At 45.1% G+C, this 23,316-nt stretch overlaps 1 protein-coding gene across 1 annotated transcript in view; it reads left to right on the top strand.

The window, feature by feature from the left end:
- Nucleotides 1–14,335: 14,335 nt before the first annotated feature.
- GRHL2 (grainyhead like transcription factor 2) overlaps nucleotides 14,336–23,316 on the top strand; it is a gene marked incomplete at both ends in the record, with an annotated part of 54,153 nt that continues 45,172 nt past the window's right edge. The window contains 4 exons of the mRNA XM_082315801.1: nucleotides 14,336–14,340; nucleotides 14,960–15,149; nucleotides 18,181–18,248; nucleotides 19,826–20,210. Coding sequence (XP_082171927.1) covers nucleotides 14,336–14,340; nucleotides 14,960–15,149; nucleotides 18,181–18,248; nucleotides 19,826–20,210 — 648 coding nt within the window. The remainder of the gene's footprint in view (nucleotides 14,341–14,959; nucleotides 15,150–18,180; nucleotides 18,249–19,825; nucleotides 20,211–23,316) is intronic.

Below are 23,316 nucleotides of genomic sequence, written 5' to 3'. Positions count from 1 at the left end.
AAATATGTATTTCTGTGAATATCCCTTCTACTACATTTCCCTGTCAGGTGAAATCAAAGGTAGAAAATGGAAAATACCTTCACCTAAGACAGTATAAATTTGATGGTTTTGGCATCATTCAGCTAATCTCCTTGCAAAGATCACTAAGTAATATAATGGTCTACCCCACGTAACGGTGCATTCTTTACACATACAGCACTATTTGTACAGCAAAGGTTATCAGCAGTCAAGTCGGATGCCTAGTATAAGAAGATGTCTCCAGGACAGGTGGTAGCAGGCAGAATTAGTGGGGTCCTGACCTGTCTCTGGTGGAGGAATGGGGACTGAGAATGGGTGAGAGCAGATGGAAGTCTCCCTGCTACCTCTTCTCAAACTGACCCAACACGGGGAGAGGCCCTCTTCCTTCCCTTCCCCATTGGGGGCAAAGCTGCTGCCCACACAGCCCCATCCTGTCCCTTGTAAGCCCACTTAGGTCTTCGGGCAAAGTACACAGTAGGGTGTACTGGACGGAAGGGTGACTGACAGTTTGATGGTGCAGCCCTCTCTTATCCACTTTGCCCCTGCATAACAGGGCCTTCCTCAATAAACACCCCATTCCAGCTTTCCCATTTTCTCTCCAGCTTCCCCCCGCTGACAAAACAGACCCTTCAGCCCCCCAGCTCGACTGTTAGCGCTCAGATCCACGCTCTCAGATCCAGTGGCTGTCATCTCCTGGCACCTCTTCATCCCTCTGCTGTGAGTTGCCTTCTGCACCAAGACATTCACCAGCGTCAAACCTGGCCGGTCCGAACCGTGGGTAAGGTCCAAAAAAAAAAAAAAAAAGGTAAAAAAAAAGCCCTGAAACCCAACAAAAAGCCTAACTACGAAACTGTCCTGCGAAGGCCGACGCCTCGTCTGGGCACCATCCAACGACTGCCACAGGCCAGCGGCGGCAGCCCCGGGACTGCGGGCACGGCTACTCCTTCCCGCCGCCGGCCCGGGGCATGCGGCAGGCAGACCGCAGCGCGGCCGGCTCGCTGAGGAGCAGCCCGGCGGCGCCCCGCTCCGTCGCGCCCCGCCACAGGCCAGGGGCCTCTCCTCAGCCTCGGCGGCGGCCAACGGCCAACCGCCGCCGCGCGAGGCACCAACGGCCCTGCGCCTCGCTGCGCCTCGCCGCGCCTCGCCTCCTCGGTGCGGCCGGCCCGCTCCCTCCGCGGCGGGGGAAGGGAGAGGCTGTTTCACGGTGGAGCCGCCCGCCGCCTCAGCGCCGGCTCCCCCCTTCCCCTCGGCGGCGGCCCCGGCGGCTGCCCGCCGGCGCGGCGCGGGAGCTCGGTGCGTTACCTGGGGCTCGGCGGCGGCCTTACCTGTGCGCGCCTCTTCCAATGGCAGCGCACCTGCCGGCGCGCGCCGCCCAATCAGCGGGCGGCTCGTCCCTCTGCCCCGCTCCTTTAGTGAAAGAATCCAGCGCCGCTCGGGAAAGTTACCTGCGCGCCCGGCCCGGCCGCTCTCCGCGCCGCGCCGAGCCCGCCGAGCCTCGCCTGCCGGCGCCCCGGCCCCAGCCCCGCCGCTCCCCACATGCCAGGGGGAGGGGGCTCTACCTGTCCTACCTCGGCGGCTGGCTGCGGAGCCGGGAGAGGGGGGGAAGGAAAGCAGAATTACCAGTAGCTCTGGTTCTGCCGTCCCGGGCGTTCACACACACCTTCACCTGCACAGACCTGAAAGTCCAGTTCCGCCAGGGAGACGGAGGCACCGGGAAAAGGGGAGAGAGTTCATTGGATCAAACATGTCACAAGAGACGGACAAGTAAGTGATCGCAGGCACGCCGCTGCTCCCGCTGCGCGGGGCCGGCCGGCCCGTCTGGCCGGTTCTGCCCCCCGCTCCGGTGGCGGAGGCCGGCCTGCCCGGGACGGCGCTTCTCCCTCCGAAAGCCACGCCGGACCGGGCGGCAGAGAACTCCCAGAGCGCCCGAGGACAAGGCTGCGGCTCGCCGCCCCCCGCCTCCTTCCCATCTGGTTGTGGGGCTTCGCGATTTTTTTTTTTTAATTCCCCTTTTAGTTCAGTTTTTTTTTTTCTCTTTTTTTTTTTTTTTCACCCCTCACCTCGAGGGTCGCTTTTCGGTAGGGAGCTCTCCTCGCCCTAGAAGAGCGGAGCGGCCTCCGCCCGCCGAAGGCCCCGGACGAAAAGTGCTTCTTGGCTTTTGTGTTAGCGCAACAAAGGGCTTTTATCCCGGGCCGGCCCCGGCCATCTTCCTCCCGTCGCTGCGGGCGGGCAGGGCAGGGGGCCGGCGGCGCCCCGGGCCCGTCCGGCGGGAGGAAGGGCCCCGGCCCTGCCCCGCTGCTCCCCAGCCGCTGCGTGCGGCGCCTTCAGCCTCGCCGCCCTGACCTTGTTTTCCCGGCGGGCCCGCGGCTGCCCGGGGACCGGTGCCTCCGCCCGGGGTTAAAAAGTAACTTTTCCAGTAACGGCGCCGGAGGAGGAGGAGGAGGAGGTGGAAGCCGCCCGCTCCCGCCGGTCCCGGGCCCGCCGCAGCCCTTCTCCCGCCCGGGCGGGCGCACGGCGGCGGGGGCCGCAGGCCGCGGCGGCCCGGCCCGGGCCTGGCGGCAGCGAGGCGTGCGGAGCAGCCGGCCCCGAGGCGGGCGAGGCCGGGGAAGAGCGGCGGCGGAGAGCCCCCCGTGCCTTCCGGAGGCGCCGGCCGCGGTGCCGGTCCCCGCCGGGGCACGCAGCAGGACCGAGACGGAGCCAGCGGCGGGAGCGGGGCCTGTCCCGGGGCGGGGAGAGGCGCCGGGAGCTGTCGTGCGGCGCGCAGGCCGCGGCTTGCTCTCCGCCTGCCACCCCAGCGTGTGTCCGGCTCCATCAGCGCTTCCTGCCGATCGCCCCAAACCCGGGGCTCGTTCTCATTTCCCCCCTTCCCCGCCCGCCCCGGTGCGCCGCGGGCTGCCGCCGGTGTCCGTCTAACCGCCATGGCGGCCAGGCGGCTTGGCGTGAGGGCCGGGGCCTGGCTGGGAGCGTGGCGGCGGCGGCCTGCTGCTGTGCGGCGCCCAGGAGCCGCCGTGAGGCAGCCAGGCGGGAAGGCCATTTTACCTGGTCGGGTTATTAGTGTTTCTGCAGGAGGCGGCTGGGGAGAGTAACGGGGCAGGGAAGATGGAGGGCGGGAGATGGCCGAGGCCGAGCAGGAGACGGCAGTTTTGTTTTAGTGCTGCTCTGGCGCAGGCAGGAGCGCCCCAGTCACAAGTGTAATCTCGGCTAGGCTTGGTGCTGCTCAGATGCAAGCCCTTGTTGGGCTCCCCAGGAGCCTTTGTGGCAAAGGAGGTGGAGAGGAGGAGCCTGGTGTTGGAGACATGGGTCTGAGAGAGGCTCGGTGACAGCCTGCCTGTCAAGGAGCGAAAGAAAGAGATTATCCGACAAAAGAAAACAGCAGGGTTGGCTGCCCTGATAGGGAAGAGATGGGACGGTTCAGAGGAGAACGATTAAAAAAATAATTTCAGTCCTGGCCTTGTCAAACATCAGCTGACAGTGGGATAGTGCGAAGGTAGTTACTGATGTGAAATTGAACTGGTTGTGGTAGGAGTTGGGAACAGTGGAGTTTGGGAGTTCATCTGAGCGGGGATGGGAACTAATGCCTTAGGTGGTCAGATAAGAGCAGTAAATATTTTAAGTGCAAAGAGGGGAATAAGGACAGAGCCCTGAGGGATGCCGGTGAGGCAGGGAGGAGCAGCTGGAAGAGCGGTCATTGGGTTGGGAGGGTAACCAGATGAACTGCAAAAGAGCTGAGAGCTGACAAGAAGCAGTGATCGAGGGCATCCCAAAGCAGTGGGTGGGCAGTTCCAGAACTGCATTACTCCCTGGCCCAGCCTAGTTGCCGGTAGTTTCAGCAAAGGGTCAGAAACCAGGGTGCAGCAGATCAAGCGCAGTTAACGGGAGTGGGAGGGGAATATGGGAGCGGGGGAGAAGGAGCAACTTTGTACCACAGTCAGCTTTGAAACTGAAGTGCAGTGGAAACCTAACTGGTAAGACTATAGAAAGTAAGGCAAAAGTGGTTCCCCTCTGGGTCTAGGGTGCTACTAAGCTACAGGACTATCCTTCCTTCCTAACAGGAACAGTATGGCATAGGTGTAAACTACTGAGACTGGAGCATTAATGCCCTTCATCCCCTGCTCTGTGTAGTGCTGCTGCTGTTACCACTGTGAGGAACATAAGAGCACTGCAGAGCACGTACCCTCAAGTAACAGCACTTCCCCCATTGCAGGTATGCCTGTGATCTGTTTCTGGTTAAGGTGTTTAGAAAATTCATAGGTAGTAGGTAAGGGTTTGAAAAGGAAATAAAAAAGTAAAGAAATCCCCTGGGCTCTCTACACACAAGTGTAACATGAGAAGACAAATACATTTGTTTTCAGAAGAGATGACCAGGTGGAATGAGATATTAGACTGGTGGGGGGAGTTTGCATGGGAAGGGTTTTTTTGGTTTTTTGTTTTTTTTGTTTCTTTTTTTAGGCTCTAATTATATCCAATTAAAACCTAATCCAAAGAGTACAACATCATTCTCCTGCACATGGCCTTTCTTTTACTTAAAAACAGATCTTCCCTACAGGCAAGACTGGAGAGGGAAGCTCATTATTTTGAGGTCAGTTAATTTGTCAGTGTCATTGGACATGTTTTTGTGGGGTTTGTGCTAGTAAAGTGCTGATGTAGAGGACTAAGCAGCTGAGGGGATATAGAAAGCGTGGAAAAATACGTTCCTGTCTCATCCTTCAGTGGGATTTGCCAGGTTTTCTGGAGAGGTGGTACATCCTGCCGCACAACGGCTCCGCAGGGCTGCCTGCAGTGTCCGGCTTTGGAGGGAGGAGCAGGGACAGGAGGGCTGTAGTGCTACCTGCCCCATCAGCTTTAAGGGAGGAAGGTGGACAGTCAGGTGAAAATGCTAAAGAACAAGTCGTTTGATTCTAATGCTAACTGAGGAGCTTGGAAGGGGAGATTATCCTTAAGATAGTGTGCATATCTCCCTGTCTTTCCCTTTAGTCTTTCTGCCGAAGCTGGGTCTTGTCTGCTTGCTTCCACAAACTCCTATCCTCAGAAGAGATAAGGCATGATTTCACATGCATTTTTCAGAGGTAGTACTGACTTAAGCAGGCTGTGGCCACTTGTTCCTGCCTCCATTCCACCCTCTCAGCTGTCTCAGTAGAGCTGTTTGTGCAGCTAGAGAACTGGCTCAGGGGAGTGTTGGGTTGAGAGTACCCTGATCTCCTCTTGGAGGTTATTTTTAACATCCATTTTTCATCAGTCTGGGTTCTTCATATGCAGAGGGGGTGCAAGCAAATGGCAGGTGTTAAAGACAGAACTGCTCAAACTAGAACCTCTGCAGAAGGTCATGTGTGTCGCTGCCTCTCTGTGAACGTTTTGGAGGTCCATGCAGCTGCTTCTGTTACCATCCAATTTCCAGAGCCATAACGAGGGGACCCTGGGGATTGAACGGAGGCCGGGGGGCATAGGGCAGGGAGGAGGGAGCATCCCCTTTGCAGGAAGTAAAGATGATTCCAGGGTTCACTTCTGTATTTATAGGCCAAAAAGTTGTTGTTACTGTAGTATACAGAAAAAAATTGTCACCACAGAACTCCAGATTAATGGCTCTAGTGGATTAGTGAAGCTGATTGGTCACCTCGATACTTGTGAGACTTAACAGGGTTTTAGAGATTGCCAGTGCTCCTGTGAATGAGGAGCAGCAATTGCACAACCACGTGGGATCTGCCTGGTAAATGCCACAGTTGTGTCCCCGCTGCTCCTCGCATTGTGTAAAGTTGTGAGTCCCACTTAGGCTGGGACTGCAGTTGCACGAAGAGCAGGCTTGATAGCAGGCCCGAGTGTGCTGCTCGCTGTGGCTCTCTTGCTAGCTGGCCAGCCGCATGACTGCCGGTCAGTCAGGCTGGTCAGGCTCCCAACACCCCCAGTATGTGCAAGAGCTACTTGGGACACCAGGTAGGCAGGGCTGGGGCATGCTCGGACTGACCACATTAAGGAGGACTTGGGGCAGCTTGGGTCTGCAGCTGAGCATGTGCTTGTGGGTAAATAACCGAGGGGAGAGCGAGCCTGGAGGTGGGAATGGGTTCAGACCTGCTCCCGTGTTTCAGTGGAGGCGTGTTCACGTCCAGCTTGCTACTTGGTAGTGTCTGTGGCAGAAGTTGATCTTGGATTCTGCACAGAGTAATTTTGCCCTGGTTTCCTATTTCTTCCTCAGTATGTAGATGTAGATGTATGTGCCTTCATAATATTTAACTTAAGCATCTAGTACTATAACAACAAAGGGCATTTATGGTTTACAATGTGATTCTGTGAATTGTTCTTAATTTTTTCTTTGAGGGCCAAACATGCTTCCCATCAGCAGATGTTGAGTGGCAATTAGGTCACAGACTACTCAATTATTTTTTTCCCCCACTGCTGAGTGTCTGGATAGGGCATCCATTGAGATTAATTTTCCAAAGTGTTACTCATCTGGGAATGAATGGAGAAACAGGAATTAGAGGTGTTTAGTGCTTGCACTTTTCAAATGTCAGACACGCTGTCGTGGATGTTCCCCAGAAAACCATCTTTGTGCAAGGAAGGTGGAAAGTCAGTGTGCAGACCCTCATAGAACTTGCAACCATAAGCTTAACTGAGAGGAGTAAGGGTATCAAATGGTTACGTCTTGCTGTGACACTGCTGTCTCTCTGGTGCTGAAGTCTGAGACCAGACTGAAGATCAAAGCACAACAGGAGGGACGGGATTTTCCCAGGTCACTTACTTGATTGTAATGATCACACAACCTCTTCCCTGTGGAAGGGTAATCGGGGACATCATCATTCTCGTTCTGGTAGGGACATCTGAAGGGGAAATGATATTACATTGGTTGACATTGGTTGTCAAATATTTTCACAAATATTAATTCAGTGCAGACCATTGATGGTTACCTTAAATGTTTTTTTTCCATGATTATGGAGCAGCCAATTAAGCTGCCCGTTTTTGTACACACACACACACTCACTCACTCTCTCTCTAGTACTTTCGAATGCTGATCTAGGAATTCATCCTGGGATGGATCTTCGTTAGCTTTTTAATCAGTGATTACGACAGTAGTAGCTAATTAAAACACGATAAGTAATTAGTTCAGACATCCTAGTATACCGGTATACTGTCCTATTATAGGATAGTATACACTATAGGACAGTATTATAGGACAGTGTACACTACAGGACAGTTATTTGATAGTACCAACTTCATGAAAAAGAGAACTGTTGCTTAGGAAATATTTAACCAAGGAAACCATATTAAGTGCATGTGAACTGTGGAGAAGTCAAATATTGCAACATACCTGTAGCTTAAGAATATGTCTCCAGCCTCGAAGATTACGTATATCTGTAGATTCATTACTTTTCCTAATAGTGGGAGATAATGGCACCTTCCATAATTCTGTGTTTTAGTTGTTCTTTAGAGTATATTTTTAGTTTTGTGTGCTTTTTTTTTTTAATATTTGTGGGAAATCTTGACTCCCAGGATTGCTCAGTTGTTGAATTAATGTTTTCTTTCTGACTGCGTAAAAGATTTCATATTCTGAAAAAACAGCCATCAGTGCTATCAGTGCAGTAACTATTCTATTTCCATTAACTCCGTGGAAGCAATGAATGACAAGGGCCGCAGGGTCAAGGGTCAGGTTAAACTGCAGCAGGTCTGGGAAGCCTTGTCATGACCTGTTTTTAATTTTAAAGCCTACTGCTGGCTGCTTCAAGTCAGCTAGAACAACCTTGGGTGCTACGCATGCTGCAAGTACACTTACTAGCAAAACACCATGTCCTGATCCAAAGCTGCCAAGTAATAGCTAATTCTGAACAACTGTTAGCTACTGCAGTAACGTGAGCTCCAGAGTATCCTCATTTTTTGAGATGTCAGTGTTTTTTTTTTTTTTTTTTTTTTTTTACAAATATGCTGAAACCTGCCTTTTTTTGAGACTGTTTTCTGCTTGGTTTAAAAAAAAAGGCAACAGGCTACTTAGTGCACTAATAAAAAAAGATTGTCTGGTAGAAATAATATTTAATTAAAAGCGAAGCAAAAAAAGTCTCCGAAATCTTAGGTATGAAAAGTGAGTAATTGCCTACTTGAACTAGTCCTCGGTAGGCATTTGCTATATGCATTTAATCCTTGTGTCAGATTTCTTTTTTGTACCTCCACTTTGACATACTTAACAATATTTTTTTGTCAATGTTAATGAATCACCTATTTGTTCTAATCTTTTTAATCACTATTACATGCTCAAGTTATTTTGGTTCAGAGTAAAAACAAAACTTCTAGCAGGCATCTGATTGTTGAACTAGTCTGTTTTGCTGTTTTCTGTTTCTGCTGTCAATATATTATTTTACTTCCTCTCAGAGTGTTTTGTAAAGGTAAAATAATCTTTTACTCATTTAACATGTTCAGTCTTGTTCAGATTTGTCTTGTGCTCAAAAAGAATAATTGTCCCAAAATTGCAAGAGTCCCAAACCTGCATTCATTAGTAGGCAAAATTACTCAGGGAGTTTTTTCCATAGTATGGACTGCTGGCTGGGCCAGAGGGCATCTTATCTTCTGCTTTCCTGGTGGTCTAAATGCTTTGATTTTCCTTCACACTCAAGTCATTTGTATATTTATATGCTCACTGGATTGGGCTAAGTGCATTTTGGAGACCTGTTCATGCTTCTGGGAACGATTTGATTGTCGGCTATGAAAGACAAAATACCAAGACACATGGGCCATAATTTTCCTGTTCGTTAAACATTTATGCTCCTTTGTAGTTTTAACGGAACACTATTATCTAATTGAAACAACAATGTTGCTGACTTTTTAATTATACTTTTGGCAATAAATCCTGAGCAGTCTAAACTTTTTTTTTTAACTAAATAAATCAAAACTTGCAGTGAGTCACCCATGTGGGTTTTTTTTGGTTGTTTTATTTTTTTTTTTATTTGATGTCTAGGCAAAGCAGTATGCTGAGGGTAGTAAATTTGGGCTAACCTTAGAATCTTTAAAACAAATAGTTTCAAGCACTAGAGCCAGCTTTGATTTATACTTCTTTGTATAACGAGCACAAAAATTTATGATCTGCAATCTAAAGTTTGTTAACTTACCAAGCTTCTGTGGGATCTGTCCTTAACTGCCTTTTAAATGGTCATAGTAGTTCAGTTTGTGCCTGTGAATTCATAGAATCGTTAAGGCTAGAAAAGACCCTTAAGATCATCAAGTCCAACCAGTGATCAATTTAATACAATTCATATGTACGTACATTGGTTGTAAGACAAATTGTATGCACATCTGTTCTAAATCTGTTTTATAGTAGCCTTATAGCTGAACTGAGACTTGCGTAAGTGTAAACTAAATTTAGAAAGGGCTTTAGAGCTACTGAAACGCTTGTAAATGATCACACTCTGCCCTCCTTAGCTATGTCAAAACTGAAGTGGGAGCTTCAGCTCTTTTTCCAGCTCTTGGATGTGGCTGGAGTGTGCTCCTATACGTTCTGTCATACCAGATGGGCGTTCTTGAAATTCCCCATTTCTTACTTTGCACTGGAGGAAAGACTAAGCAGGCAGGTGTTCTTCCCATAGCACACTGAGTCACAGCATACTTCAGCCAGCTCTCTGATCTGGACAGTTAAGGGATCAGAAACCCAGGATGCAACGTGGTGTGTGGTGCATGTCTGCATGCAACATAAAAAGTAGTCCCTTTGGCTAGCATCTTGGTTGAGGGTTTGTGTTTCTCCCAGGGTTTCCCAATTGCAGACAGTTGCCCTGCGCACTTTCTTATCATCTGACAAAAAAGGAGCTCATGATAAATATCCTGTGGCCTTGATGTCCTGGGCTGGGAGCCAGGATGATGTGAGTCTGCCTTGCCTTTTCCAGTCATTTAGTGCTAAAATTTCTGTGTGCTTTATAACAACTGTATGGACCAAAGCCTCCTATCTCCTCTCCTCAAGGGACAGTTTGCAGAGGATGCTGTGTAGATGTGCTTGGCGCTCCTGTCTCACAGGCATAAGAACAGGCAGGCTCAGGCCTGGGCTGAAACCTGGGAACAGGGATTCCTCCCATTTTCCTGCTGCCTCATGCACATTGCTTGCTGTGTTCTCATCTGGCACCTAGCCTTTGCAGGGAGGGGGAGTCCTAATGCATCATCAGGGGGCAAAGAAGTCTGCAGGGATACGCATGGAGCACCTCGATTCTTACAATTTATTTGGTTTTCTTTTAAGTTTGTTGAAAGAACAAATATAATGTCCAAAAAAGCAATTAAAAAAAAACTTGGGAAATAATTGGGCTGGGTGCCCACCTTGGTGTTTTTAACAGTCTGTTTCAGGGGTGAGTTTCCTGGGCAAAGCAAAAATTGAGGGGCAAGCAGGATGAGACTTTCTTCCCCACTAGTGCCAACCGGATTAGGATGTAATGCTGAGCATATGATGGCGTAGGATGCAGCTGTACTTGATGCAGCATGGCTGCATTGGTCTGCTTTATGTTCGATGGCAAATTTAGCAAAGAGGTTGAGGACTGCATGAACTTTGCAAATTCAACAGAAAGTTCTTGAGCATCAGAGTTGGCTGAGAGACAGTGGCAGGCAGAACATCTTGTTTCTGAATAAAAAGCAAGCTCTGGTCACAAAGCTGCGGCCTTTCACCATTGTTCATGCATGTGTTACTGGGCATTTCTGATTCTGTGTAAGCTAATTCACAAATTGCATCAAGTCGGGTGAGAATTTGCCTGTAGTAGGATTTTATAGCCTCAAGTGCTGGCTGTTGAAAGTTCATTATCTCTAATCTGAAGAGCTTGAAAGGCCAGCCCTTTCCATTCAGCTAATTTATTGACATTAAGTACAATGTACCTCTCCAACTTACGTCGTTGTACTGCAGTAACTGAAATGAAACGAAATAAGCACTGTTTTGGACATCTCTCTTTATAGACTACACTTGTATAGGGTTTTATAAAATTCCATAATCTTAATTTTAAATAAGTTCAAAAATATTAGTTCACCAGATGCAGAAATCACCGTAACTATAAATCTGGAAAAGTTATGTATATCTCTTCTTAGAGGAAAGCACACAAATCATGTAAGATGGTACAAACAAGAAAATCTCAACTAAACAGTTGGGGGTGGGAAAAGATTTTGCAAAATAAAGGCCATCTGAAGTTTAGTCTTGACATAAACACTCAAGTGTCAGGGGAATCTAGCTCCTAAGCTAGACCATTCCTCAGAAAATACCTTTCATCCTCACACACCTATAAATTAAGATACATAACCACCTACTACTATTTAACATAAAACAATTGAAACATTTTGCATTCATTAGAAGATCAACTGATAGCTTGAAAGGAAACGTACTTTTTTTAGGCACAAAGCATCCTCAATTGTTAAGCTGTATCTCCATGGTAAAATAATGGTGTGCTTTCAGCTTGTAGGGGCACGTCCCTTCTAGCTGTGTTCGGTGGTAGAGGGGCCGTGGGCTAGCCCGAGTGAGGAGTGGGCCACGGTCAGGGTTGGGCTTGTTCTCTGCTCCTTGGCAGGCTGTTTTAGAAGATGTGCCTGGGGCTACAGCGGATATTTGCTGATATTGCTGGCCGGGTTGAATGGGAGTCTTCCACTTGCAACCTTGACTGTCTTCCTTCCTTAAGTGAGTAGTTCTCCGTGAATGTGGTCGCTGATGGGTTTGCAGCTTTTGATAAGATTTGTAGATGTGTTGCTAATTGCAGGCTCCAACTGAGGCTTTTCTCACAGGTGGGGTGTTCAGAGCAGCTCTCTCCTGTGGGAACGCTCTTAGGTTTCTTGTAGGTGTCACCCTTTGTCTTCCCCGTGGCCCAGGTGCCACCAGAGTCACTCCTCCGAGCAGCTGCCTGCTGTCATCCGTTACACAGCTGGAACAGCTGGGGGTGCCCCGGCATGAAAGGGTGCCTGGTGGGACCAGGGGAGCTTACCTGTGTGGAGCCTTGCTCAGGGGGTTGGGTTTTCTTGGCATGTATTAAAATGTAAAGTGCTTATCTCCTCTGGTTATGGGGGACTTGGCTACCCCTCTGTCACATTTGGCTGAAATTGTCCAGGAGGCTCAGCAGTCATGGAAAAGGAAAGGGAATGTGTGTGCACACACAAGTCTCGTTTCTTAAGAGGAACCCTCCCTCCCATGCAAACGACCTTAATTAGTAGAGAAGTTTTCTTAAAGGGAGCGCAGTTGTTTTGGCTGACTGCTTTGGATATAATCTTTGAAATGAGTGACTATGTTAAATCATGATAATTAGGTCTGACCATTAACCTCCCACAGAGCTGATTACAGGGATGGGGGTGATGAGGAAGTTTTTTATTTTTCTTAGTGCTATTGTTTCAGTCTGTTTGCAGAGTAAACGCAATGAGTGTGTCGGTTGATTATGCTGCAGACCATGTCTCGAGCCAGAGGAGGTGGATATTTAGTTTTTAAATGTGAAAACCTGGGTTTTAGAGAAAATGTGCTCTGGGGAGATGTTGAGGAGGCTCTAGGTCTATGCACCTGTGCCTTTCCAGGCATCCCAACTGTTTACTTACTGAGCGGCTGTTCTAGAGCATTCATCCCCTTTACTTTAGCTTCTCCCCAACACAATCGTATATACCACCTCTGAGGGACAGCACTCTCTTCATTGCTTTAAGATTGTCTTGACTAAGTTAGAGCAGCAGAGTTTCTGCAGGCAAGCACAGCCCAACTCTTCAAAGGCGTGTTTTTAAAGGGCATCTTGCAGTCTGCCTGTAGTGCTCATAAATCAATTATGACTATCGCCTGGCTATGAGCGCTCCGAGGAACAAAAGGCAGTTATTGATTGTAAGGGAAGATTGCTGCGGGAAGGAGAGCGAGCAGTATTTTGTGCGTTGCAATGGGCAGCCGCCCATGCAGTGAAACAGCCCGGGTTTAGCTGAAGGGGAGCTTTGTTGAGGAAAGGAGAATCCTTGCCTGGAATAATTGCCTCTGAGCCAGGGAGAATTGGCTACTCCAGGGTGGGAACAGGCCCTCAGCTACCTCTGGCACGAACAGCGGGGCTGCTGCAGATCTGATTTGAGTCGCTAACAATAAGGTATTGAAAAGGCAAGCGGAGCTAGCAGTTCTCTCTGTCTTTCCTTGGGCTCCTAATTCATGCTTCAGCTTTGCTTGCTGAAGCAAACCTGTAACAACACAAATATGTATGTGGTAACAAGAAGGACAGAAGTCTTTAGAAGAGACAACAAAAGGCCAGGCAGAAAGAAAGGCCCTCGGAAAAGAAAGCAAGCGTCTAAAAATCCAGATATTTTAGATGACGGGAAAATATAATCTGAACTGCAATTGTTGGCTGATATTTTAGATGAAAGGAAAATATAATCTGAACTGTAATTGTGATACAAAGCTACGAAATGCTTTCTTCCCCCACAGAGCTCATAAAACTGTGCTCTGTGTACCAGATGGATTATTTTGTTTTTCATTAAATAAAGAAATCTGTAAACAGTGCTCTGTACCATAGAGATGATAATCTCCACCATCCCCCTTCTCTTCCTTAAACACCGGAGCATGAATTTTGCAGGTTGCGCTCAGGCAGCAGCGGAGCCCCGGGCGAAGCCCCAGCCTGCCGGTCACTGCGGCTTGGGGGCTGCAGGCAAGACACGCTCCTGGCGTCCGAGAGCGAGAGCATTTACTGCGTGGGTTCAGTTGTGCTTTTATCAAATCCTGTTTCTGAAATCAAATAAAAGGCTCGGTTGCACAGTGTTTGAATGCCGCTCTCTGTGCAACAGCGGCAGTTGGTTGGGTTAGGTCTGTGGAGCTGGCACCGCTGCAGGTAGGGGAGAGCAAAAAGAGGAGACTGAATTATGAACAGTTTTTATGTAGAAGTTAGCAAGAAATGTTTTATGAAGGTCACTGGGAATAACTGCTAGTTTCATCAGTTAAGTTGGTATATTCAGTTATTCCACTATCTTTGCAGCTTTCAAATTTGTAAGGTGTAATGTGTTAAAATTTTTATCATGATCCTTGTAACTTGAGCCATAATTCTTGACAGTGGTCTTGCAACAAACAGTAAGCAGCACACCCCTCGCTCCACTATTTCCCTGCCTAATCTGTTTGCCTACTATCTTGTGTAATAGGAATGCTGCTTTTTTTTTTTCCCCCTAGCTCTTTTATCCATGAGTTTATTGAACATTTTACAAAAGCAGGTACTATTATCTTCATTTATGTTTCCATTATACTGGAAATTTCAGCCGTAGCTGTGGTACAGCAGCCTCTCCCGTGATATACACAGGCACTGGGCAGTTTGTACCACTTTCAGGCTGGAGGAAACTGCTCTGCTGCAAATCCCCCTTACTAATGGTCTTGTGTGCATTGCCATGGGTCTGTAACTAGATGTGGTGAGTGATAAAGTGGGAATTGAGACCAAATATCTTGACAACTTCTGCTCTATCCGCTGGACCCATTGCTCATGTCCTGTTACAGAAAACATCTCTGAAATTATGGACAAATGGCATTCCAAAAGCAGAGAATAGCTCAATTATAAGGTGTACCCTTATTAAATACTGCTGTTAAATACTGAACTACACTCGGTTTAGGTGAACACTAGATTAGTATTAGATACTTTTTTTTCATTCATGTCTTCTTGTTATAACTGATTTCAGTTAAATGTATTTTTCCCTAATCAAATGTACATCTAGGAAAAACACTGGGGCAAAATGTTCTTATATTGTTTCTTCCTTTTTCCCAAATAGTTTTAAAGTATTTTGATAGCTCTATCTGTATATTAGGAAAAATACATTTGCATTATTATCACAAGATCTGCACACATTTAATTTTTTTTTGTTAAGTACTGAAGATACCTAATACTGGTAAATATTTATGTCACCAAGTTTAATACAGAGATGCTTGCTTGATGTCATAATATCACTTTCATTGAGCTGTGTGATGTTCTTTAACATGCCTTGTGAATAAAGTAATCCCTTCTGGATCACCATTTTATTCTTCCTGTCTATGCAGTAACAAGCGACTTGTGGCCTTAGTGCCAAATGACACTTCATTCAACACCAGACGAGCCTACACCAGCGAAGATGAAGCCTGGAAGTCGTATTTGGAGAATCCCCTAACAGCAGCTACCAAGGCTATGATGAGCATAAATGGTGATGAGGACAGTGCTGCTGCTCTTGGCCTATTGTATGACTATTATAAAGTAGGTAACTCCATCGTTATTCCTCCCTGCTGCACTAGCAGGGGACCGCTCTAAGAGGCATCAAAAGAGCCAGTTTTCAAAGGCAGAAGTTACTGCATCTTGTTTTCTCTCTGATACTTGCATGAAGCACCCTTTTCGTTTTAGGGGAAGCCTGTCTGAGGCTGCTTTGATGTGTTTAGTTCTAGAGAGAAAAAACAAAATCGGTATTCCTATATTAAATTTGCAACCATGATTTCTTTTTGAGCATAGTGTTCTTCCTCTTCCCTTGCAAGAGCATTGGATGAATAAGCCCCCTTATTTGTGCCCAGATACTTGCAGTAGTCTTTTAAAAGTAGAAAAGAGGAGGCCTTGTCTATCTGTAGGATTGTCTGCTTTTCTGTTTCCTTGCACACGTTTTAGTTTTCTCTTTAACTGGAGTATCTCTCATCTGACAGTTTCCCATGTTATTTTTATTTGTATAATGATTGCAGTAGGCTGTATACAAACATACAGTGAGGTCTAGCCCTTGCACTGGAAGTTTGCAGTGTAAATAGAAAGGTGGAGGACAGAAATGGAGCTGGACACAGAGACAGAGATCTAAGTCAATTAACAGGGGAAGCACTGACACACAGTTTCAGTTTATGTCAGGTTCTATGCCCAGGGCTTTACCTACCATTTTGATACCACCTTTCCTTTTCATATTTCGTAGTGTTTAAGTAGAGCTATGTTCGAGATTTCTGCTGAAATCAGAGGAGAGTCCTACAGGGTGCACCTCTGTGTAATGCAGAAATTTCACTCTGAAACCCAGGCTGACCCCTTTGTACTCTGCAAATGGAATCAGTGTTGCCTACCAAGCACTGAAGTATGAAATTGTTCATTTCACTTAAACTGTCTCAGTACTCTTGAAGCCACCTGTGCCTGCATTGGACAGATGATCTTCCGTGAAAGCCAGCAGAACAATGCCAGTTCCTCTTGTAATTCATGAAGAAGCAGCAGGAATGGAAATTTAAAATTAAAACCCTTCGCTTTTAGTATTTATTAGTATAAATACTTTTAGAGAATGGGCTGCTCTTTTTAGTCTCTGCTACAATCATTAAATGAGTGTTCAGGAGAAAGGGTTGTAGGCAAGTTGCCATATACTAACCTTATGGTTAAATATTGTTTTAATTTCTTTACTGATTATATTTCAAGAGATGTTCCTTGCTTTTGTGTGGTGTTGTCAGCAGAGAAAAGCTTTTCCTGATGAGAAAGAAGAAAGATCCTTTTCTCTACTTGACAGAGTTACCACAGTGCCAGAGTCTGGGAAGTTAATGCGGATTTGTAAAATTCGGGATGTGTATGAGCATCTGCAGTGTTGGCTTCTGTCTTAGTATAACTTTGCATGTAGCAGTTCATTAATCTGCTGGGTTTTTTAAATAAAACCAGAGAACAGCCCTTTTCCTTCTCAAAACTATGTTCTAAGAGGCATGTCTGTTCCTTGTTCCAGGCAGTTGCGAAAGACTTGGGGTTCAGATGGAATAAGCTGTGTTAATCTCAAAGCCATTTCCAGCACTCAGTCATAACTATTTCTGTCTTAAACTGGGAGAAAAGGATAACTCTTGTTGATGGCTCTCAAACAGGAACTTAAAACCTAACTTAAACCTCTGTGCTGTAATGTGGAAGTGTAAAGGAGGACTTCCAGTGCACAAGACTCTCTCGAATTGCCCTTATTTATCATCTGGCTCATTTGTTCTGACATGCTGGGTAATTTTTTTGAAGTACTTTTCCAGTCAATAGGAATTATTTGAACTTAACTGTTTGGGTTTGTTTTTTTTTTATTTTTTCCTTCTCCTTTTTCTTGTAGTGATGTTTACCTAAACGTAAACCCTCCTTCAGGGATAAATACATGATCTTAACAGGGGCATCAACATGTGCTAACTGGATCCCACTTCTAAAATTTATAAAAGAGGTTTTTTAACGAACAGGACGCTTAATAGGGAGAGAGGATGTCCCTAAGAGAAGGAAAGGCTCTCGCTAGCACTCTGTGACTCTGCTGCTGTCTTGCAGATATAGCTGATATTAACCTTGGCTACTGTAGCGCACTGTGGTATTGTTTTTCCTCTAAATTCGGATATTTTCCTGATGTTTCTTTGAAGTATTTAAAGATAAAAGGCACAGCTTTAGCCCATTCTTAGGTCTATTTTTTGCTCTTTAATCCTGAGTAAACTGCTGTGACAGAGTTGGATATACCTTCTTTTGTAAAAGATAGATTAAAAGTTTTAGCTCCCAAATTGCTGGCTCAGCAAGAAAAGAAAAATACAGTCATGGCAGCGACTTTGCCCTTGGTGATTTCATATCTGTGCTGGTGTCAGGAAGCCGGTTGGTGGGAAGACAAATCTATTAAGTCACTTTTGGTATCCATTTTGAGTCTATCGAGGAGCCAGATTTGACTGGATTTTTACTTCTCATGGCTGTTGATGCACTCAGCAAAGCAGAAGTTGATGTCCTCTGATGACATGCCAGCATGCCCTGACTTGTCCCCATGCTAGGAAAGGGAAGGATCCACAGCCTTCCCCTGGGTATGAGTCCTGCACTCTCTAGACTGCTCTATAACAGGAGGATTTAGCTGGTGCTGGTGGTTTAACTGAAACCCCTTTTTCCTCTGAGCTGAAAAGGTCTCCATGCAGTGCTCATCAAAGCATCATGTCTTCCTTCTCATCTTTTATTATTTAGTGAAAAGCGTGTGTGTGTGTGTGTGTTTGGGAATAGAAGCTTTGATTTTGAGATAGCTTGACCTGGCTTGATATTCCAAAGATAAGGACATATAGAAGAGTGCTTTGCTCCAGATTTGTGTGCCCAAGACCTAGAAAAGAAAACAGTCCCTACGTTTTTACCCTTTGGAAATTATCCTTCTGTTCACAATCAGTCTCCCAAAGAAAAACAGCTCCTGGCATCTGTGAACTAGACAACACTGATAGGGTTACATTTTTCTAGTTGTTGCAGTAGAGCAGTCTGAAGCTGCAAATACCTGACAGTTGCATTTACCTGACCCCATGCCTGGTGTTGTTCTCAGGTTCCCAGAGATAAAAGGCTGTTGTCTGTTAACAAAGTGAGTGATAATCAAGAAGACCAAGATAAAAGGTACAGTATTATTCAAAATCATACACCCAGCTACTAACAGTGTTGATCAGTTGTGAACTGAAGGAACTATGATAGCCTGAGGGTTTATGGTTTTCTTCCAAAAGATAAAAGAATGAAGACTGTTTTGGGAAGCAAACTTTACTCCTTTTTACTTTTAATTTATTAGAAAAATTGAATATTATTAAACATGCAATTTGCAAAGTAGCAGAAAGTTTAATGATTTGTTTGTGTTTAGTTTTGTTGTTTTACTGCTGCTGAGATTAGTAAAACCAGATTATATTGACAGTTGGCTATTGGCTGCTTTTCTTTCAATTTTCTTCTTCTAGAGCAAAAAGGTAGTTTGGCCTCAGTAACTTGATTTATAGAGTTTTATTTAACATAACTTAGGGTCTGCCCAGAAGAAAATAAAGTAACTCTCTTAAAATCATTCACTCAAAATGGCTTTGTCACTCCTTGCAGTTTTCAGCCCTCCTCTGTAGGCTGAAAGTGACTTGAAGAGTCAGAGAAAGCTGACTCCGGCCTTTATTGAGACTTGTGGACAAGAGAGACTGTATATTTATGTAGAAAGAACTAAGTTTTTACATATAGGAAGCTATCTTCATGTAAAATTACAGTGGAGGGAAGCTACACAAGGTTTATTTCAATGTAGCTAATTCGGGACAGCCTTAGATGGTCTCCACTAGCTATGTAAGGTGGAAATTTAAATGGGTAGTAGTATAAATTCACTGTTTCAAAACAGAATATGAAAATTCTCTTGAGGGCCAGTTTTTCTGCTGCAAACACCAGAGAAATTCCTAAGTTGAGTGTGATTGACAAAACTGGCCTTCAGTGGAAAGCCAAGAGAGAGGAACTGTAATGTCAGAACGTATCTCCTGGGTTGAAAACAAAGCAGTGTGTTACACCTACTAAAAGTTTTATGAGTTCACAATTTTATGTCAGTGCAACTACTGTCGGCAATCAGATTGCTTTCAACAGCAGCTGTGGGTAGATGTGGGAATGCTGCTGGAGGTTAACCTTGCAACCGCTAGAGTTACTGATCTACTCTGATACAATGGGATTCCTGGGCTTGCTCTTTCAGAAGAGCATTGGTACCAGAGTTACACAAACAGTCGTGGCCTGTCAACAGCCTGAAAGAGCACGCATCGATGTATGAATTTTGCTGTTGATATTCTGCCTGTTTCACATGCAAATTACTCACTGTGAGTAATCCATACCTTGCCTTACTCTTTATGCTTATTTTGTGCCTAAGGGCTGTTGCACTGGTGGATTGATTTTGCATCCAAATTATAAGCCAAGGCAAAAGCAGCCCCGGATACCCAGAATTTATTGTAACAAGTCATACCGATTATAGGTCAAATCAAATGTACTATCTTTCCCTAGCTGTTAAAGAGCTCTGGACCTCTCTGCTTGCCTCATGTTGTCTTTTGCCTGGTATTTGTTAATGTACTACTTCTTACGGCAGTGGTTTATCAGAGTTGAAAAATCTCCTTCCCTGCCATCTAAGAACATTAAGCTATTTAAGGAGGAGATTTACTCTATCAGGACAGTTCATAACATTTTTTGGTTTTGTCTCACAGAAATTGTCTTAATACCACGGAAGCTCAGAGTAATTTAAGTGGGGGAGAGAACCGCGTGCAAGTCCTGAAGACGGTGCCAGTTAACCTTTCCTTGAACCAAGATCCTTTGGAGTCGTCCAAAAGGGAATACAACACAAATGTGTCTGGGAGCTCGACGCCCATCACAGGGACTGGAGTGACTGTGGTTAAAGCAGAGGAGTTCACCCCTGTTTTTATGACCCCACAAGCACACTATGCAAGAGGAGAAAATGAGGAGCACCGAGGGGTTATCTTTGAACCATACGAAGTGTCCAACATTGCTCCCCACACAAATTATCTCAAAGATGACCAGCGCAGTACTCCTGACAGTACGTACAGCGACACCTTCAAAGATGGAGGAACAGAAGTAAGTTTTTCACCTCAAATTAGCATCTAAGAACTCAATAAAAAGCTGTAAACAAGATAAGGAGATTTGAGCTTGTAAACAAGATAAGGAGATTTGAGCTGTCAGAAGAACAGTGATGCTTGTTTCAACAAGTTCATCACTGCTCCTTGCTGCATTGCTGTCAGCCTGTGCTCTGATTATAGGGGAGCATCATGAGGCATTTCAGAAGACAGTTTTAAAGTTGTTTATTGGAAACTCTGAGAATAATAGATACTGATCTTTTGTCTTCTGGGATATTGTGTCAAGTAGAGGACAGTTGCCATTCTGAAAGAAGATCTATTTTCCGTTAACAAGATCTGCCTTCAGACCTATTCATAACAGTAAGAAATAGCAGCCACTTTGTAACTGGGAAATTCTTAATGCTCTTCTGAAAGTGCAAATGAGCAGTGTCAGCCTCTGCTGCTAGATAAACCCAAGTGATTAAGTGATTTATTCAGAAGCTGTCTGTTGCACTAAGCTCTGCTCTGCAACATGGGCAAGTGAGAAAAAGTAGCAGAATTAGGTGACTAGAGGGGAATGGAGAAGTTAGCAGGCAGGGAAAGACTTGGGTGCATGCATATGCAGGGAATGAGGAGGAGAAGAGAAACAAGGAGCCACCTTCTAACTATTTTACAGTTATGCTGAGGCAAAGTAATTGCACAATCAGCTTTAATATGGTGATTACCCTCTGGCTGCTTTTGCCTTCTGCAGAACAGTGCAAACAAACCAGAAATGTAGAGAGGTAAAAAATATTTAAAGGTGACAGTACCTCTGCAAATAGTTAGAGATATTAGATGGTAAAACTCTCCTCGAATTTTTCTCCTCGGATCTTTCTCCTCCAACTTTATGAAATTGTAAATTTAACAAAAGTACAAGGCAAGCTATGTTAAGGCTGAGTTACTCTGACTGAATATGTAAGAATTTTGCTGTGTTTTTGTGTATGTGTTTATAGAAAAGTAAATTGTCTCCACACAAACATCATAGATCAGGACGTCTGGAGGTGAAATCCATTTTCAGATACAGAACACGTTTAGGTCAACTAAATGAATAATTAATGAAGAAATCTAGCTTGCCATTGAAAAATCAGTAAGATCAAACCTTGGATTAGAAAGACTGCTCTGCATTATCAAATCACATCATTTCAGCTATTTTTTCATTGTCACTGGTAAATGGCTCTTTATGTGAGTCCAGTGGTACCATACCCAGGGCTTTCCCTGGAGTGCTCTAGCTGAGTGATTCCATTACGTTGGTTTGTTCTGGGACGTGCTGCTGAGAGCTACCCGAACAGCTGGTCTGTGCTGTGCAAAGCACTGTCGAATGTGCAAAGTTGTTTAACTTGAAGGTAAAAAGGGAATTTACATCTGTACGTTGGCCTTGCATCCCATGTTATGGTAATTTTTGTTAGAATGGTAATAATTTGCATCCCAAACTCCCATGTTATGGTAATTTTGTTACAAAGGTAATATTTTGTTACGTGTTTTTTAAAATGATTGGTTAATAACAGGGTATGATACTTGTCATCTAGGCTTTCTCTGCAGTCTGTGGAGAAAGAGGCAGTTCAAATCCAATTGCCAAAAGTGGGTGGGATGGTTTGCCAGGTGCACTCAGTCCTCTCCGTCTTCACCTCCCCTATTAACTGTACAGGGAGACTGAAGAACTAACTTCAGGTCCCCATCTGTAGCTGTTAGGTGAGGTGTGTGCCACTGTTAGTGGCCTTCCAGCCCCAAACGCTCACATGCTTGTGGCAAGGGAGCAAGAAGAGCTTTCCCACCCTGCTGCAGCCTCACTCAACACTTAACCTGTCCCTTCGTTTTTTTCTCAACTACCCAAATCCCGGGATGTGCTTCACCCCTGTGGTGCTCTGATGGCTCCTCCAGCCCTGTGTTGTGTAGGGACAGCTGTATGAAGCAGGTGTGGGGAGACCATAAGGTAAAATGTCAAAACATACCAAAAGAGAAACTTGTGCTAAATTAGTGTTTAAAGTAGAAATACAGTTGTTCTTACTAGTTTTCCTAGTCACTTGGTGAGAATGGCTGGATTTGGCTGCAGTAGGTTTGTTCCGATACCTGCTCAATTTTTAAACACATTATGAATACATATTTAGAAATTGTTTCAAAACATTTATTGAGTGACTTAGTTCTGTTATACTGAAGGAGTGCCGAGTTTTCATAGATCCCTGTAGTAGTGGACACTTCCATCAATCATTTGCTATGTTCTTCGGATACAATTTTAACAATTATATAAATATACCTGTCTTATCCCTTTCATATTCTATTTAGCTGTGATTAATTTATTAGTCCTTTATAGTATAGACAAAATTTTTGAGGATAAGTAAGTAAATTGAATGTTTTTGACAATGTCAACCTCTAGCCTTCATATAAAATGTGACTAACATGTTAATATGGGACCATCTTTATTGTAATCCCTCTCAGATGTTAGATTTCTTAGAGTATTTAGCTTATCCATTCTACTGCTTACAGATCCTTGACTTAACTAGTATCTGACTGGAATTTGTTGTGGCACAGTTATGCATAAGGTAGAATTAAAAACTGTTTTCAAAATTGCCTGACTTGACACTTTTGGAAAGAAAACAGCTTTTAGTTGCTAACTGGTAATCACAAAAGAAATCCTGGAGATTAAATGTAATGATCCGATCATCAGTGAATAAGAGAGACATCAGCAAAAACATGTTTCAGGCAAAAGGCAAGCCAATAAGAAGCAGCAAGGCTTACAGAGTAGAGTATGAACGGGCATGTTTGCTCAGGAAGACAGAGTACAAATCCATGCTTAGTCTGTGCAAAAAGATTTCATTTTTTCAGAATTCCACCTCTTGATGTGATTTTTTTTTTTTTTTTTTGATAGATGTATTTTCATTTTTCAAAGAGTGACTGTAGGTGTCCTTTCTTCTGGTAAAGCATGCATTTCGCTCAGACAGAATCTTATATTGAAGGTAAAATACTTTCTTAGCCTGAGTTACCACTCCTATTGAAAATAGACAGTATAGCAGTCTAAATTTTTGTCAGCATTTCATTGTAGGCCTTAAGGTCAGCTGACCACACGTGTATTTTTAAATAAAACAAAACAAAAC

Source organism: Platalea leucorodia, assembly GCF_965183815.1.
Source record: "Platalea leucorodia genome assembly, chromosome: 1".
NCBI classification, from domain to species: domain Eukaryota; kingdom Metazoa; phylum Chordata; class Aves; order Pelecaniformes; family Threskiornithidae; genus Platalea; species Platalea leucorodia.
Note: the sequence above shows the minus strand (reverse complement) of the source record. Positions and strands in the feature narration are given on the sequence as shown.